The sequence below is a fragment of the Helianthus annuus genome, chromosome 14, assembly GCF_002127325.2.
Source record: "Helianthus annuus cultivar XRQ/B chromosome 14, HanXRQr2.0-SUNRISE, whole genome shotgun sequence".
Classification (NCBI taxonomy): Eukaryota; Viridiplantae; Streptophyta; class Magnoliopsida; order Asterales; family Asteraceae; genus Helianthus; species Helianthus annuus.
Window position 1 is genome coordinate 142799927 of NC_035446.2, and position 17883 is coordinate 142817809.

Below are 17883 nucleotides of genomic sequence, written 5' to 3' on the forward strand. Positions count from 1 at the left end.
ATTTTTTTTTTATTTTTTAACCTACTCAAACACCCTAGGGTGATTGACCATACCCCCTGATTGAGTGCAAAATAGGGAGTGGAATGGGGAGTTGACATGACATAATATTTTTTTTTTGAAAGGCCAACAAATAAATTTATTCAAATATAGTTAACCACTGGTTAACATTACAGTACAGTTTGCCGCCATTAAATCAAAGACCACAACAAGGTAAATCAAAATTACATCACTCTCTCCATGTGCAGCCGCAACTCGACGCCCGGTTCCTAAACCATAAAAACCCCCATCGTCTTAATCTCCTCCTTTAGTCTTGACAAATTCGGCGCCTTCTGGTTGAAGATAGCATCATTACGGGTCTTCCAAAGGCACCATAAAGTAGCTTGAATAGCCGTAAACAGTGCTTTCCTCCATTTAGCTGATCCGCAAACCTGATTGTGGATGTTAACCAAATCTTTTAGTTCCAATATATAAAGAGATCTGATCTTGCACCAATCTGATACAAAATCCCAAACAGTTTGTGCAAAGTTACAAGAAATAAAAAGATGGTCTGTTGTTTCTTCTTCTCTTCCACATAACTTGCAAGTCGTCGAACCATGATTTACATTTCGATGGGCAAGAGCTGCTAGAGTTGGGACTCTGTTTAGGATTAATCTCCAAGTTAGAAAATTAACCTTGATAGGGACCCAACTATTCCACTTAAAATTCAGCCCCAAGTCAGAGTATGTCGCCTTTTGCATCCGTTCCTTTAAGCTACGTACCGAAAACCTCCCTATTGGCTCATCGACCTACATCCACCTATCCCGATCATGACCAATAGAGCTGGCCTGTAGGGCTGCACATAAGTCAGCAAGTTCTTTCATTTCCTGCTGGCCACACGGTTGGCAGGTCCAACTAAAGTTAACCGAGATGACCCCGTTTGCAACCGAAACTTTATCCGCTACAGCTGCGTTTTTTGACCCCTCAATACAGAAGAGGTTTGGGAACAAAATACATATCGGCCCGTCACCCAGCCACGATTCCTTCCAGAACAGTATGTCCCGCCCTTGACCCGGCGCCCCTTTGAAGCATTTTACCAGATCAATGCCAATGTTTCCAAAATCTTTTGAGATGGATGTTATATGCTTCCAAGGCCCTGCTAGTGTGAATTTTTACCGGTATGAATTGCCAATTTCTAGAGTTGTTATGCACGCTCCATATCACTTTTCTCCAAAGACTATTGGTGTCCATCTTAAATCTCCACCACCACTTCACCAACATAGCAAGATTGAACTCTCTTAATGACCCGAACCCAAGCCCGCCGAAATCTTTTGGAGCCATGACATTGTTCCAAGCGACCCATCTAATCTTTGAGTGATCCGACGTAATGCCCCACAAGAAATCCCTTCTCAGTTCCTCCAATTGGTCTATAATTTGCAGAGGGGCTTTAAAAAGTGAAAAGTAATATGTCGGTAATGAGTTTAGAACCGACTTTGCCAAGGTTATCCTTCCACCAGCTGACAACGTGTTTGACTTCCAAACCGATAATCTACTCTTGAACGTATCCACAATCGGTTTCCAATTTTTAACCAAATTCATGTTTGCACCCACTTGGAGGCCCAAGTATTTAAAAGGGAACGTGCCGGGTTTGCATCTTAATATTCCCGCCATGTATTGGACTTGACTTTCACCCACCCCAACTCCATAAAGGCTACTCTTCCTTATGTTGACTCGAAGACCCGAGGTGAGGTAGAAACACCTAAGGATTCGGTTCAAATTAAAGGCATTTTGTATCGACCATTTGCCCACAAATACCACATCATCCGCGAAGAGGAAATGTGATAAGTATGGCCCATTATTAGGACATGTTAACCCTTTATACACCCCGATATCGCATGCTCTCTTCATGACCCTAGTCAACGCCTCCATTGCTATAATGAATAAAAAAGGCGATAGAGGGTCGCCTTGCCTCAACCCTCTAGCGCAAGTGAATTCTTGTGTGGGAGAACCGTTAACTAGGACCGATGCTCTACCCGTTTTAATTGTAGCCATGATCCATGCACACCATTTTGTTGGGAACCTCATTTGTTGCATAATAGATCTCAAGAAGTCCCAATTCAAAGTATCATAAGCTTTTCCAATATCCACCTTAAAAATAAGCCCCTCTTTTTTGTGCTTTTTCATCCATGGGATAATCTCGTTGAGAACTAGAGGGCCATCCAAAATACTTCTATTCGACAAGAAAGCGGTTTGTTCCTCCGAGATTAAGCCATGAATTACCGTTTTTAGTCTAGCCACCAACACTTTTGCAATTACCTTGTTTATACAACCAATTAAGGTAATTGGTCTATAATCCCCAAGGTCGCGCGGGTCGTTGCATTTAGGTATAAGGGCAAGGAAGGAAGATGTGCATCCGATGCTAATGTCTTCTTTGCGATAAAATTCCGAAAAAAGCTTCATAAAATCATTCTCCAAAAATTTCCAACAACGTTTTATAAATCGGAAATTTATCCCATCCGAACCCGGTGCTTTATCCCCTTCACAATCCCAAACAACATTTTTAATTTCCAAAAGAGAGAAAGGGCATACCAGAGAAGACGCTTCTGTTTCGGATAAAGTGGCAATGTTCGGACAAAGAAGGGAAGGTCGTGTAGGCATCGGCTCTTGAAATTTAACGGAAAAGAAACCATGCACCGCATCCTTTATTATTGTTGGCGATGTAACCCACACCCCATTAATCCACAATCCATGTAGCCGGTTATTGCTAATATTTGCATTTACAACCCTATGATAGTATGACGAGTTTTCATCCCCGTCTTTGGCCCACCGATCTCTCGACTTTTGTTGGAGGTCCATAAGTTTCAGCCTATCCAACTCTAGTATAGTTCATTTACATTCCGCCCTTTCTTCAAGTTCATGATCTAAGAGGTTTCTTGTTTCAGCCGCCATCTCTAAAGATTCGAGATGTTTCATTTTTCAGCATACTCCCCATCCTTTTCCCTTTTGAACTCCATTACTCGCTCTCTAACCTTTTTTTTAATCCACTTAAGCTTGACAGCTAGAGCCAAGTCCGCCGGCCCGTGAATCTAAAATGCAAACTTAATTGCTCCACATAATCCAAAATTCCAGGGATCTCCAACCAAGAGTTGAAAACTCTCGTTGGGATTGCACCGAAGTCAACCGGCACTGTCGTTAATAAAATCGGGCAGTGGTCAGAAACCACATTTGATAAGGCCACCACGGACGCCGTTGGCCACGCGTCCATAAAACCTCTGCAAACAAGGAACCTGTCCAATTTACTGAATTTGGTGCCGTTATCTGAATGGTACGTGTATCGTCTACCTCCCATTTGATATTCCACAAGATCCGTACTGGCAATGAAAAGGTTAAAATAGTAAGCATTTAAGGGAATATATTCAGAATTTAACCTTTCAGTTGGTGCACGAACGTCATTGAAGTCTCCAAGAAAAATCCAGAGGCCTCCCAATGACATAATATTATTGGGTAGGATTTCACTCAAACACCCTAGGGTGATTGACTATACCCTTCACTAGGTGTGTAAACAAGCCCAGAGGCTCGAGAGCTACTCGTGATCGGCTCGGTTAAAAGCTCGAACGAGTCGAGCCTTAACGAGCCTTAACGAGCCCGAGCTCAAGCCTGAAATAGAGCTTGTTTAGCTATCGAGCCCGAGCTCGAGCCTGAAATACAAAGCTCGTTTAGGCTCGCGAGCCCAAACGAGCCTAAACAAAATTTTAGCTTTATATATATATATATATAAAATATAATAATGATGATGATAACATTGGTGAGCCGAGCTCGAGCCGAGCTTTGGCTCGCTTAATCGCTATTGAAACGAGCTCGAGCTGAGCTTCTAGCTCATTTGAGGTTGTTCTCGAAATAGCTCGAGCCGAGTCGAGCCGAACTCGAGCTTTGGATTTTACTCGCGAGCCGAGCTCGAGCTCAGAGAAGTAGGCTCGAACCGAGCCGAGCTCGAGCTCGAGCTTCATAAAAACATAACGAGCCGAGCTCTAGCCTAGTCGGGCTCGGGCTGAGCTCGGCTGGTGTTAGAGCATTCACATTCAATCCACCATATTTTTACCCTAAATTACACTAAAAAACACTACATTTTCTCTCTCCTTTTCAATTAAATAATATTTTTTATACCTTTATCATTATCTTTTCTCTCTCTTCCACTCACAACCGCTTTCAAAATATATTAAAAAATTATAGGAGGTGAACAGTGTCCCCCCAAATATACAGATGAATAGTAACATTTTCTCTCTCCTCCACTCACAACCACTTTTTATACTCTTTATATTTTAAAAACACCACACACATAATTTGATTATTTGGATGTGAATGCTCTTACACCCCTACCCTCCACCCTTATAACCCAAATAACCTGACAGCTGGACAGCACTCATCTCACGAAAAAGAGCCGTTAGACGACCGGATTCTTCGCCCGACCCGAAAGATCCGTCCCCAATATTAATTAGGCGGTTTGAAGCATCATTTTCTACAAAATCTTCCAATCGGAACATCTAGAAAATCTTCCAATCGGAACAAATTCTTCAACGATGATGATGATCGATAACAATTTGCAAACGCAGTCAGAATTCCAGTACTGGTTTCCAGTTCTTCGTCGATTCGGTCCCGACGATCCCTTTTTCGCTTCCGGAAACATTGAACGCGAACTTCTTGCCAAACAGGTTCGTTATTTTTTCAATTAAGCTCTTTGATTTTAATCGGTTTGTTATGTATTATCTAATAAGCTCCTGTTGTGATTTTGAGATGCAGATTTTAGGTGTTAAACATGTACTATTCAGAATTTAGATGTGACATCTTGCTAGGTTAATTTCATACCTATAATAGCCATCCTAGGGTTTAAGGATGGTTTATTTAGTTGGAAACTGAATAGTTTGTGAAATATGGTGATGTAAAACATGTTCATGAACTCTCCACGAACGAGATTTCTTGTTCGTGTTCGTCCGTTAAGGAAATGAATGTGTTCATGAACTGAACATTACCGAATGCAAATGAACGCAAATGAACACAAGAACACAAACAAATGTTCATGAACATACATGAAAACAACCGAATGTTCATGCACACAAACAAATACAAACAAACATATAATGACTAGGGTTTCTAAATTTGAAAAAAACTAAAACCAATAAAATAAAAATATAACATTATAAAAACCTTTAAGTGAATAAACACAGATGAACATATGAGCGAACATAAATGAACATATTACCGAACATTCACAAACATAATTGAACGCCTTATCGAACGTTCACGAACATAAACGAACGAACGCATCCTTTGTTCATGTTCGTTCGTTTAGCTTAACAAACAAAATTTCTTGTTCGTGTTTGTTCATTTAATAAACGAACGAACATAAACAGACTTCCCGCCAAACGGTTCACGAATTCTTCGTTGAACGTTCCGTTCCTTTACAGCCGTAGCCTTTAAGAGTGGTAGAAATGATAGTTGTAGTTTTTAGGCTTAAGAAGAGAACCGAAGGAATCATAGTACACTATTGAATAAGTTTGTTGGTACTACAGCTTCCTATTTAGAGTCAGACTTTTTTTTTTTTTTTTTTTTTTTTTTTTTTTTTTGTATTTGGACTAGTAAGTATGGTAGAGATGTTTTTGATTTACTGGATGTAAATTTCTATTAAATAGTTCAGAAGGAACTGCACCGTTGCGGTTTTTAAATTGACCATGCATCTACTTGATAAAGTTGGTGATAAATTATTGTTAATTACTGATGAAATTTACAAATTGGTGAATGGTGATGAACTTGATCCTGTATAAAACTATAATGACCTGGCAATTTCTCTTATTATATGCTACCAAAACAATTTTTACACCTTTAATGATCAAAACCAACTTCTATTTCAAGTAGAAAGGTATGTAACTGTTGTTGTTATACCATCGATGTCATTGTATTAGTTAATATAAATAAGTTTTAATAAGATGAGCACTTTTTGTGAGCACTGCTTCTAGATATCTGCTTATGTCCAGTCTGCAAATCCAATGCCTGGATGGCTTATATCTATTTGTTCATCCCCGTTTTGTTATGCAAAGTCATCACTGCCCATTTCAGCTTTACTCGGAGATTCAGAGAATGGTGGAAATAATCTGCCAGCAGCCCAACATTTCTAATTAGTTTGCCATCTTTCGTTGGCCTCCTTTATTTTAAAATGAGTTTGACTAAAGATAATACTCTTTCTTGTTGATGTCCAGGTTGCACTGGATCTTACTGAAGAGGAAAAACAGCAGCTTAGAAATTTGGATGATGCTGACAGGTACTGTCGGACTTTTTATTTTACTTTATTTTGATTTATGTTACTTGTCACAAGATGCAAATTATAATGACTACCCAGTCTTGGCTTAGGTGTATTGATGTAGGCCGTGAAGTGAAGAGAAAAGAAGATATGTTTGTCCACATTCATGTATTTAAATTGAAAATTATTCTAATATGGGTCCTAGTGTCTCTGATTTCATTTGAAAACAAGTTATGTTTATCAACATTCAAGTATATTAAAATCCATAGAGAAACATTAGAGTTTTAACACATAATCAACCTTTTCTAGGTTGTAATGTTTATTTGATTTCATTTGTCTTTAATGTATGCCAACATCACTTATTCATCGTTTATTATTCTTACTATCTTAGGTGAAATACACATTTGTGCATCATATGGGATCGTTTTATAGACTTACTACATGCCTTATTTTGATGAATTGATCTTTACTCTTTAGTACGCTGTACAATTGTAAGCAACATGGGCTAGTCATTAAATAGTTATGTACTAAGGCTGATGTTCCATTTTGGTAGTTAAACTCAATATGCCCTGACCTGGTAATTACACTTTATTGAAATGGGTAATTTGGTAATCTGATAACCTGATGACCTGTTTCTTGCTTATATGGCATTTCTCTGCTGAGGTGGCTATAACTGAATTACCAGTATCCAAGACATTGTTTGATCTACTTTTTTGTTTGACCAGTGAAGTGAGCTGTCCAATTGTTGGTTGTGGAGCCAATTTGAGATCGTTGGTAGAGTTTGAAGATCATTACAATGCAAGGCATACAGCTTCTTGTTCTGTCTGTTCTAGAGTATACCCTACATCTCGCCTGCTTGGCATACACGTATCAGAGGCACACGATTCTTTCTTCCAAGCAAAAGTCGCACGAGGTTATGCTATGGTAATTCTTCATCTTCTGTTGCACTTCACAATCAGTGTTTTGGGTCTAAACAGGCCGGGGAAGGCTAGTTTGGTTGGTCATTCTAACTGTCCGAGGGACCGTGGGTGAAAACAAACAGTGAAAGTAGTAACAATATTCGTAAATAGCTTGCACAAGGAACGATATCTATAACTTTGACCAGACCATGGGGACGAATTTTTGAAAGTTTAATTTGTTAACATTTTCTTTCGAAAGTTGAATCCTTTTTAGGGGAGAGAGAAAATACTACTTTCCCCTATATAGAAATGTGTCAAAACTATTGTTTTATGCACTTTAAACTTATGTTACATATATTATTGAAATAATAATCATATTTTCTTGTAAAAGTAAAGACTGATTGTTGATAGCTGATTTTTGTTCTTTCTATTTTACCCTTTAATTTTCATATTATGTAACAGTATGAATGCCTTGTTGAGGGATGTGGTATGAAGCTCAAAAGCTACAAAAGTCGGCATCAACATCTAATGGACAAACACAACTTCCCTTCTTCGTTCGACTTCTTTAAAAAGGCCCAACCATCAAAAAAAGAAAGATCGAAGAAAAACCAACGTAAACAACACCATGCCACATTTACCACAGAAAATGAAGAAGGAGCGAGTGCAAGTGCGATGCAAGTAGAAGAAGAGACTCTGAATGGCCTTGTTTCAGCTGTTTCCAAACTGACTACTTCTGATTCCACTCCTTCGGCTATTAGTTTTGGTCGGCGCCATACTCGTGGCTTGACATTTGTCCCTCGTGCTGTTCAACATGAAACAAAGAAATGAACTTCTTTAGTATGCTGAGGTAGTTATTGTGGTAGGCAAATTATGGTTACAACTTACAAGGAGTGTTTGGTTCCCTATATGTTTTTGAAATCATATGAACCATGGAATGTAATTCAATGTGGTATGTTGAAAAGGATGGTCTTCTTGTTGAACAGTAAATTTACATGTCACCGTGCCAAGTTTGCTTCCACGGCTCTTCACTCGGCATTATATGCTAATTCAGATCCAAAGGGGTCTGCTTCTAAACATACACATTGGGTTGAGGCTATCCATAATGAGCTCTCTGCCCTTGAAAACAATAAAACTTGGACACTTGTTCCTCGACCTTCGTCACAAAAATGTTATTGTCTCAAAATGGTTCTTTCGCACAAAGTGCCGATCTAATGGTTTAATCGATCGGTATAAGGCTCGTCTGGTGGCTAAGGATTCTTGCAACTGCCGGGGTTAGATTTTTCACACAACTTTAGCCTAGTTGTTAAAGCTGCTACCATTCGTGTCGTGTTTTCTTTAAGGGCTGTTTGGCAACTTCTAAATGGTTAAATGCCGAACCAATAAGAGGCATAAACCTGTAAGATGATTGCTTAATTAATTAAGATTTTATAAAAGATTTGCCATTATATACTCAGGGTTAAGTTATTCTACAAAGACTCCTAATTGTAAGAAGTGTAAGAATGATTTATAGAGTGACAAATGTCAATAACCTAAAACTACTACACCACCACCCAAAAACCGCCCCCTCTAAAAAAAAAAAACCTAAAAAAATCCTGAACACCCACCACCACCCAAAAACCTAACCCCCTCCCCCCCCCCCACACACACCCCTCCTCTCGACAAAAAAAAAAAAAAAAAAAAAAAAGAATTTTGGGTCGGTGATGGGAGGGGGGGGGGGGGTGTAGGTTTTTGGGTGGTGGTGGATGAGAAACATGGAAGCTACCTTACCCACACGTTCCACTATTATGAATGGTCCGACTCAGTTTTCCCCGTTTTCAGAATTGGATAACCCCTTTCCACGGAGATACTTTGAGCATAACCATATCACCCACCTGAAATTCGATTGGTCTTCGTCTTTTATCCGCGTATGACTTTTGTCGATCGTGAGCAGCTTTTAAATGAGCCCGGATCACTTCAATCTTTTCATTAGTGATCCTGACTACTTCTTTGTGGGCTAATTATCGCCGACCCACTTCACCCCAACACACCAGGGTTCGACACTTTCTGCCGTAAATCATTTCATATGGGGCCATTCCAATACTGGAATGGTAGCTGTTGTTATATGAAAATTCAGCTAGTGGTAGGTAGATATCCCAACCACCACCAAAATCGATAATACATGCTCGTAGCATATCCTCGAGCGTTTGAATAGTTCTTTCGCTCTGCCCATCCGTCTGCGGATGATATGCGGTACTTATGAACAACTTAGTACCCATCTGCTCTTGAAAATCGCGCCAAAAGTTTGAAGTAAATCGTGTATCTCTAATCGATACGATAGACACCAGTACTCCATGACGTGATATAAATTTCATTCGTGTATACTTCCGACATCTTCTCATGTAACATCCGTCTCACAATAGACAATTTTATACGAAATACACATTTTTATATATAAAAATACGACCTTTCAAAAATTTATCAATTTAACTTCATACAAGTTTAAAGTATTAAAAAATGTAGTGTTAAGTGTTTACAAGATTGATTTTTGACTAAAAGTAAATAGATCAATGCGGAAGCTTTGTTGGTCATGCAGTCGATTCTTGATAACCGCTCGATCTTCATCCGGGATATCACCAACTTCACCTAACATCAAAACCAACTTAAAAGTTAGTTTTGACAACATATAAATAAGTATAATCAAGTTCCAATATCGAATAAATGAAAATAAAATAAAAATTTCAAACTTTGATCTCTCGCGCCACGTGAGAGATTCACTTAAGTCTTTCGCAGGCCGCGAGCGGCCCCGCGTGTCGCGCCAGATTAACGTTCCCCCGTCGCGTGCCGCAAATCTAAACAATAAATCATATCATTGTAGTCGGTTTAGTGTGTAGATCATAAATTTGTGTGTTAATTGTTCCAGATCTGAGTAATTTGAATGATTGTCGATGAACTCATGATAAAATTGTAGATCTAGGGTATATTTGGGGTCAAAAATAAAATCAAAACATACCCTTTTGGTCGGAATTAATAGATTAACATGTTAACCATTTCAATTTCTTGATTTGATGAGTTTTGAGAGTAAAATTATGATTCCGCTTGAAACTTAGGGTATATTCTGATTCCACCCCAAACTGAGTATGAGGAGATTTCGCTCCTATGGGTTCAGTTGATTTCGCTCATATGAGCAAATTCTGTTTCCGCTTCTAAGTTGCAAACTGATTCCGCTCCTAGTGTACCTTGTGATTCCGCTCCTACATCAGTTTGTGATTTCGCTCAATGTGTATCATTTGATTTCGCTTCTGTTGACAAGTGATTTCGCTTGTAGGTGTTTTGTGTTGAAATGTTTCTAAGTGTTTGATTCATGTTGTACTGTGTTGATTTGCAGGGTTCAAACGTTATATTTGATCCACTTCACAACAGTTGTTGTGATCTTGATGTGAAGAAAAATACAGAATTGGCAAAATTCAGCAGTATTTTGGAGTTCATGGGTAGAATACCAATTCAAAAGGCTTTGACTGATCAACGTCCATTGTACAAGTCACATATTAAACGTTTCTGGAAGCATTCAAAGTATGATGAAGCAAACAAAGCAATTCATTCAATTGTGAAGGTGCATAATGAAAAAAAGGAAATTGTTGTTACTGAGGCGCTCATTCATGAGGTTGTGAATTTTCCAGACGATGCAGATTCGCCAACAAAGTTTCCTGAACGGATGGTCAAGGGTTGCATGTTAAGGATGGGATATGTGGGTGCACTAAATGTTGGAAATTATTTGAAGTCAAAATTTTCAGACACCCTACAAGTTTATTGTTCATTGTGTATTAATGTCACTCAGCCATACCAAAGGAGGGTACGATACCATGCGTGACTACCAGATGAACATGGTCACTGCATTGGTTCTGAACAAAAAAGTATAACTTATCACACATTGTTTTTCACTACATGGCCGAGAACATCACAACGAAGAGCCAAACTTGGACGTATCCAAGATTCGTGCAAATGTTGATCGATCATGCATATCCAGAGATTGAACGTGATTTGAAGAATGATTTGTTAGTTCAGTCACACATGAGCAATGACTCTCTCAAGCAGCTTGCAAGATATCACCCAAACCATCCAAAACCAAAGATAGTCGCTAAATTCTTCGGATATATCAAAGATGTGAACTACGTTGATCCTGATCCAGTTAATCACCAAAACTGGAGAAATGAAGAAGAGATGAAGGAAGCAGCTTATGTTGATGAGCTAAAGACTCTTGAGGAGTTCAAAACCACCCGAAATGACTGGTTTGTCAAAGAAACGAGGAGGAGAGGCAAGAAGGTTACCCCTAAATCACAGGAGGGTGAGGGTCTTCATCACAGCCAAAGAAAAAGCAAAAGAAAGTGGCAAAGACGTTATTGATTGATGAGCCTGAGGTTGAAGAGCCGGTTGTAACTGCGGAAGAAGATCCGTATGCTGATATTGATCAAGTGATGTTAAATGTTGATGATTTAGTGTCTGAGCAAGCAGCTAATGTAGAAGCTGAGAAAGAGAAGGTTATTGATGATGTTGAAGGTGATGATGTCAATAAAAGTACAACAAGCTCTTCGAGTTCTTCTGATGATGAAATAGATGAGACTGAACGTCTAAAGAGAATTCAAGAAGCTATAGAGAAAGAGAAACAATTGAGAAAGAGGAAGAGACAGGAAAAAGATGATGATGCATACGTTCCATCTCCAGAGCATGTTTCTGAATCGCAATCACCTTCAAGTGGTAGAAAGAAAGCCGGAGCAAGAAAAAGAATTGTATCTCCAAAGATAAAGAAAGTTACTACAAAGATTACGAAGCCGAAGATAGTGTTAAAGAAGAAACCTTCCAAAGAACCGAGTAAACAACCAACACCACCACCTGAACCTACACCACATCAATCACCAATACAATCACCACCACATCCTACACTTCCACAACAACCTTCACCACCAAAACAACCAACACCACCTAGACAACCATCACCATTACATCTTTCACCACTACATCTCTCACCACCACAACAACAAACCTTATTCACATCTCAAGAAAAATTCAAAACACCACCACTCACTCAAATTCAAATAACTCCTGGTTCTTCTGGGCACAAAGGTCTTCACATTCCTCCGGATAATCTGTAAGATATTGGAGATTTTGGCTTTGCAAACGATGAACATGTAAAGAAGTTAGAGAAAAAGATGGATGACGTGTTGAATGAAAACAAAGTGTTAGCAGCTGAGAGCAGACTGAGATTGATTTCCTGAAAGTGCGAGTGGCTGAACTTGAAGAAGAAAAGGCTCGCAGGGATGAACAGAACAAATATTTCGAGATGAAAAACAAAGAGCTTGAGGCTGCAAAGGCATTGAAAGAGCACGAGTTCTACATGTTGAACAAAGTAGTTGAGAATATGCTTGGAACGTCAATTGAGCAAAGATTTGAAGAGATTCAAGTTGAAGAGCTTAGGGCTAAACGCCAAGCTGAGATTGACGAACAGATGAAAGATAAGGGAAAGGGTACTGAAGGCAGTGTGGAAGTAGTTGAAAGATCAATTGTTTCATCTCTTGTTATTGAGAATCCTGTACCGTTATCCTCTATATCTGGCGTCTTTGAAGAGAATGTATCTTTAGAGGATCTTGCTGGTGATGATGATGAAAATGATGAAGAAGAGGATGTTGAGGAAAAAGGTGATGATGAGGATGATGAAGATGAGGATGATGATGATGGGGAAGATGACGATGATGAGAAACTTTCTTTTCTGCTAGCAGTCATGGTTCTGATAATGACAATGATGATGCTCAAGGTGGTATGGGAATTAAGGTGACTGAACAGTCAAGTCAAAGAACCGTTGATGATTTTTTGAATGACACTGCGAATGAAGAGACAGGGGGAGCTGAAGGAAAGGGGGAGCATGGTGATGATCAGAATGTTGATCAAGTTGAGAAGCTGATTCTTCGAATTGAACCTCATGTTGAAAAAGGTGAGATAAGGCATACTTACACATTGGATGAGGTACTGAAGATGTTCAATGTGAAAGAAGATGATTTTAAGTTCGATTTTGAGGAAGAGCTGAATGCTTTCGACATCAACCATCAGCGTGATTATGAATACAATTATGTTGAAGATGCTGATGTGTATGACAGAGTTGAGGTCGAGGATTGTACTGATGACGAGAGTGAAAAAGAAGATACTTCTCAGTTACCTACATTGATGGAGTTCTTCACTGAAGAAAATCGGGATGAACTTAGAAGAAAAGTTGCTGAAATTCTTAAAGACAAAAATTTTGATGGCACCACAAAAGATCCACTGAAGGAAGAACGTAAGAAATGGTTCAAGGAAAGCAATGAACGTAAATTCAAACGTCCGTTGAAATATTATCAGAGAGACAGAAGTATTTCTTTGGGGGATATTATTAGCTGGGGTTTTCTGCCTCAAGTTAATGCGTATGCGATCAGGAGAGAATGTGGTGTTCAATATTTTGAAAAGTTACATGATATTATGTCCCTTCCATGGTGGGATGTGGATGAGTTATCAGAAGTTAGAACCTTGGGGTATCCCGTCAGGAAGAATGATGCTGCAATGTGGGGATTGATAAAGTTTGAGGCTTTGAAAGAATTCAAACACTGGAAGCCGCATTACCCGAAGAGAGTTACAAGGGTAGATCCAGTGTCAGGGGTTGAAGAAACAATTCTGAATGTGAAAAAGCCGAGAACGATGAAGACTATACCAGTGCCACCAATGGAGCAGGAGTTTCACAAAGGCTTCATGGGCTGGGTTTATAGTTGTATCACGACTGAAGCTGTGATTACTTATCGAGCAGGAAGTGAATTACGAGAGATTTATATCTATGACCCGATGTGGATAGTGAATTGCTCTGCGAAAGATATTGAATGTTTATTCATCAACAAGATTCACTCTCAGGCTGAAGATAAAGAGCAAGCGTCGCAGTTTCAAAGAGTTGCTACTCTTTGCTTTTAGAAAGGCATAAATTCTGAAAGTAAATGGAAGTCAACCTGGTGGTTGCTTGAAGAGAAAGTCAAAAGGAAAGCTGAACGTGAAAGAAAGAAGCTAGAGGAAAACAGAGGAAAATGGATGAATATACAAGCTGAGGAAGAAAAGAAAAGGAAGAAAGAGAATGATAGAGTGAGGAACTTGCTTAGGAGGAAGCCTAAGCAGCGTGGTGAAACGTTCAAGTCACTCTGAAGACCCGAAGACAAGACTGAAGACTGCGGCTGTATCCAAGGGGGAGTTTGTTGGTGCACGAATGTCTAAAGTCTGCGTCTTAGTCTTAGTCAAGCTTGTATAGGGTCTAGGGGTCAAATACGTAAGTTTTGTATAGTATAGGGGCTGTTTTGAAAATTTTATGTGTTAAAGAGCTGATTCCGCTCGAAATGACATTATGTCATTTGGAGCGAAATCAGCCCCTATAAATAGTAGTTTGTGTTTTCTCATTTGTAACTGAATGTCGACCGTGTAGCCGAACTGCTGCCGAATTTTTCTGAGAAGTATTAATGAGAAAATGTGTTTAAAGTGATCTGCATTCTGTTTCTACTTCATTCTACTTTGATTCAAGCTGTTTGTGTATTTCCGCTGCATAAACAGTGGTGTTCATGCTCTGATTGACTCATTCGATCGTCAATAACGATCCTACAATTAAGACGAGAACGCAAGAGGTTGTCGGTGAGGGTGATTCCTATGCTAAATGTAGGTGGATAAGTCCAACCCTTTTCCGGGCTCTCGTTAAAGAAGGTGTATGCCGAATCGCTCAGGTCTATGTATGCATCGAACGAAGTCGATGGGGAGTCCTTCACGGTACAATTGGCACAGGGACGACTATCGTCCAAATCTTTGCTAGAGTTGAAGGTATTATCGGGAGCAACGAGGTTGTTTGAAGGCGATCCCAACACTTCTTCTTGGTCATTGTCTTGAGATGAATTAAGGAAATCCATCTTAAGTTCTTTTAGCCAATTAAGAATCAGATCTTCTAGTTGAAATAGTTCATCAAGAAGCATTTCTCCTAAAATATCTGGTTGGGCGCCTTCGAGGGAGAGATAAGGATTATTTTTACTTTCGCCCCTCTTAAGGCTACAGGCAAACGATGGGTCTATATAGTGGGGCTTATAATTTAGAAAATAACATTCTAATTCTTTATGACCGCCTCCACATAATTGACACCACGTACCATAAGAGTGCCGAAAGTAAAAAAGATCATTATCACTCATTTTTGTGTCAGAAATTACCAACCGTCGGGATCTTACGGTTCTGTTTCCAGTAACTGAATCTTGGGCACGGGGGCGTGTTGAGTGGCACGGCCCCGTGTTTAGCTTACTGTCTGACTTAGAACAAGATTGCCAGTTCCAAAGATTGGGCACGGGGCGTGTTCAGCGGGCACAGCCCGTGCTGAGTTCTGCAGAAGCTGAAAAATTAAGAAAATCCTAAAAAAATAAAAAAATAAAAAGAAAATAAAAAAATGATTAGGCCGTTGATTCCTAACTTTCTTAAAATCCTTGTGTCCCCGGCAACGGCGCCAAAAACTTGATGTGCGTGAAGTGTGTTATATTTTAGGTATATATTTTAAGCCCTTTTACACTTTTTTAGCCAAGTTTTAAATTTATAAAACACGATATTTACTAACACTAAACACACATATGGGCAAGTGCACCCATCGTGGACGTAGTATAGTGTTGGTAAGATACCGAGGTCGTCCAAGGACACAAGAGCTTTTAGTATCGGTTTATCCTCAACGTCTAATCAAATCAAAATGTTAGAAAAAGGTTTTTTAAACTAAGAAAATAAAACTAACTAAAATGCTGAAAAATAAAATAAAAATAAAAACAGATAGACAAGATGAATCACTTGGATCCGACTCGTGTATAGTGTAACCTTTGATTATTTTCGCACTTTTGCACTTGTTTAAGAGATTATCTTAGTTATTGTAGTAGGCCCCTCTTTTGAAGGCGATGTTACCCTCAACCCAGTAGTTTGAGTCAGCAAGGATACAATCCTAAAGGGCCGGATTATTGAAAGATAATTAATTAAGTTATTAATGCATAATGTGGTAGGCCCCTCTTTTGAAGGCGACGTTACCCTCGACTAAGTAGTCTGAGTCAGCAGGGATACAGTCCTAAGTAGTTGGGTTAAAGTTTTAATAGTAGTTTAACTTATGAGGGGATCAAAGAGTTTGGACCCCCGCCATCCAATACCTTTGGGTATTGAAGGAGGTCCTACTAAATTTGACCTAAGTCCTTTGCAGGATCTATACACTGAACAATGGCAAGACTCTTACCAAACCGTTCCTTTAACCCCCGACCAGGTAGCCAACATACCTCCATATAGACCGTGGAGATATGAATGGTGAAAATCTTTTATTTTATATAGACAGTAAAATAATGCCAAGACACCACGGACAAACGATAAGGAAGAATCACCTTCAACATAAGAAACTAGTAATTAAAGTCATTAATACAAAACCAATTAAAAAGTGCAAAAGATTAAAAATAAAGAGTATTACACTAAACACTTGTCTTCACCAAGTGATGTAAGAGACTTAGGCAAACATGGCCTTTGATTGGTAAGAACTCTTACGATCAATCTTGGATCCCGAGACGACTCACACACTCTACGATGGACAATGGATGATGGTGGTGGTGGGTGGTGGGTGGTGGGTGAAGTGTGAGAGAGGTGGTATGCCAAGGGATGAGTTGCAAGAGCTCCAAACACTCCTATTTATAGGCTAAACAGAAGCTCGGGCACGGCCCCGTGTCCGCTGGGCACGGCCCCTTGTCCATCTGACCCTCTATCTTCATTAATTGCAATTCGCAATTCCAATAAATGCGCCTGCAGGAAGTTGACCACGCCCCCGTGTCCGCTGGGCACGGCCCCGTGGTGGGAAGTAGAAGCTTCCATGGCTTTGTCTTTTCTGCTGCTACTTGGGCACGGCCCCGTGCTCGCTGAGCACGGGGTGTGTTCAGTCTTCTGTCTTCTTTGTTTTTCTTGGGAAGATGCTTCCGGGAGGTCGGGCATGCCACTTTTATTCCTTTTCTTGTATTTATGTTAGATTTTGCGGTCTTTTTGCTTCTTTTGTTATTTTGAGCTCATTTAATCCTGACAATACAAAAGGAAGACAAAAGCACACTTTTTCCATCATTAGTACTAAAAAAGGGTTAGTTTTATGCCACAATTGATGTAATTTATATGTTGCATTTTGTGCACATCAGGAGGTGATGGGGTTTATCTTAGGGTGAGGCCTGTAATGTTTGGGCCGGCACCCACATGGGCCGTTCCGGGGTTGGCAAAACGGAGGGGAATCCAACGGACTGAAACGAGGATTGGGGATTGGGTAATTTTTACACATACATCTAAAAAGTTTTCAAAGTTCATAAGTTAAACTATTCAAAAAAGAAAAAAATTAACAACAATGGATGTGCACTAAAGTTACGTATGTGAACATGGGGATGGTTTAAGATAGGCTGTTGGGCTTGGTTGCAAGTGATTTAAGGTGCAAAGCATATGAAAACAAATATGGGCCGGTAGGTAAGCTTTGTGTATGGGAACCAAGAACCTTGGCCTCATATTTAGAGTGGGCCGACCTATAGTATGCACATCAGAAGACTTTGCTTGTGTATTCATGAAATATGTTGATTAAATGTGTGTATCACTGATTTGTATGATATACACTTTGGGCATCAAAGGATATACTATTATTTGATTTATACATATGCATGAATGAGGTGT

General features: G+C 39.5%; 1 protein-coding gene across 1 annotated transcript; it reads left to right on the forward strand.

Annotated features, from left to right (window-relative positions):
* Positions 1–4449: 4449 nt before the first annotated feature.
* On the forward strand, positions 4450–8185 carry LOC110904076 (zinc finger protein 511). The gene is made up of 4 exons (XM_022149880.2): positions 4450–4685; positions 6228–6289; positions 6994–7192; positions 7630–8185. Exons 1-4 carry the CDS (start codon positions 4554–4556, stop codon positions 7993–7995), a joined length of 759 nt encoding a protein of 252 aa, XP_022005572.1. The 5' UTR covers positions 4450–4553; the 3' UTR covers positions 7996–8185.
* The last annotated feature ends 9698 nt before the right edge of the window (positions 8186–17883 follow it).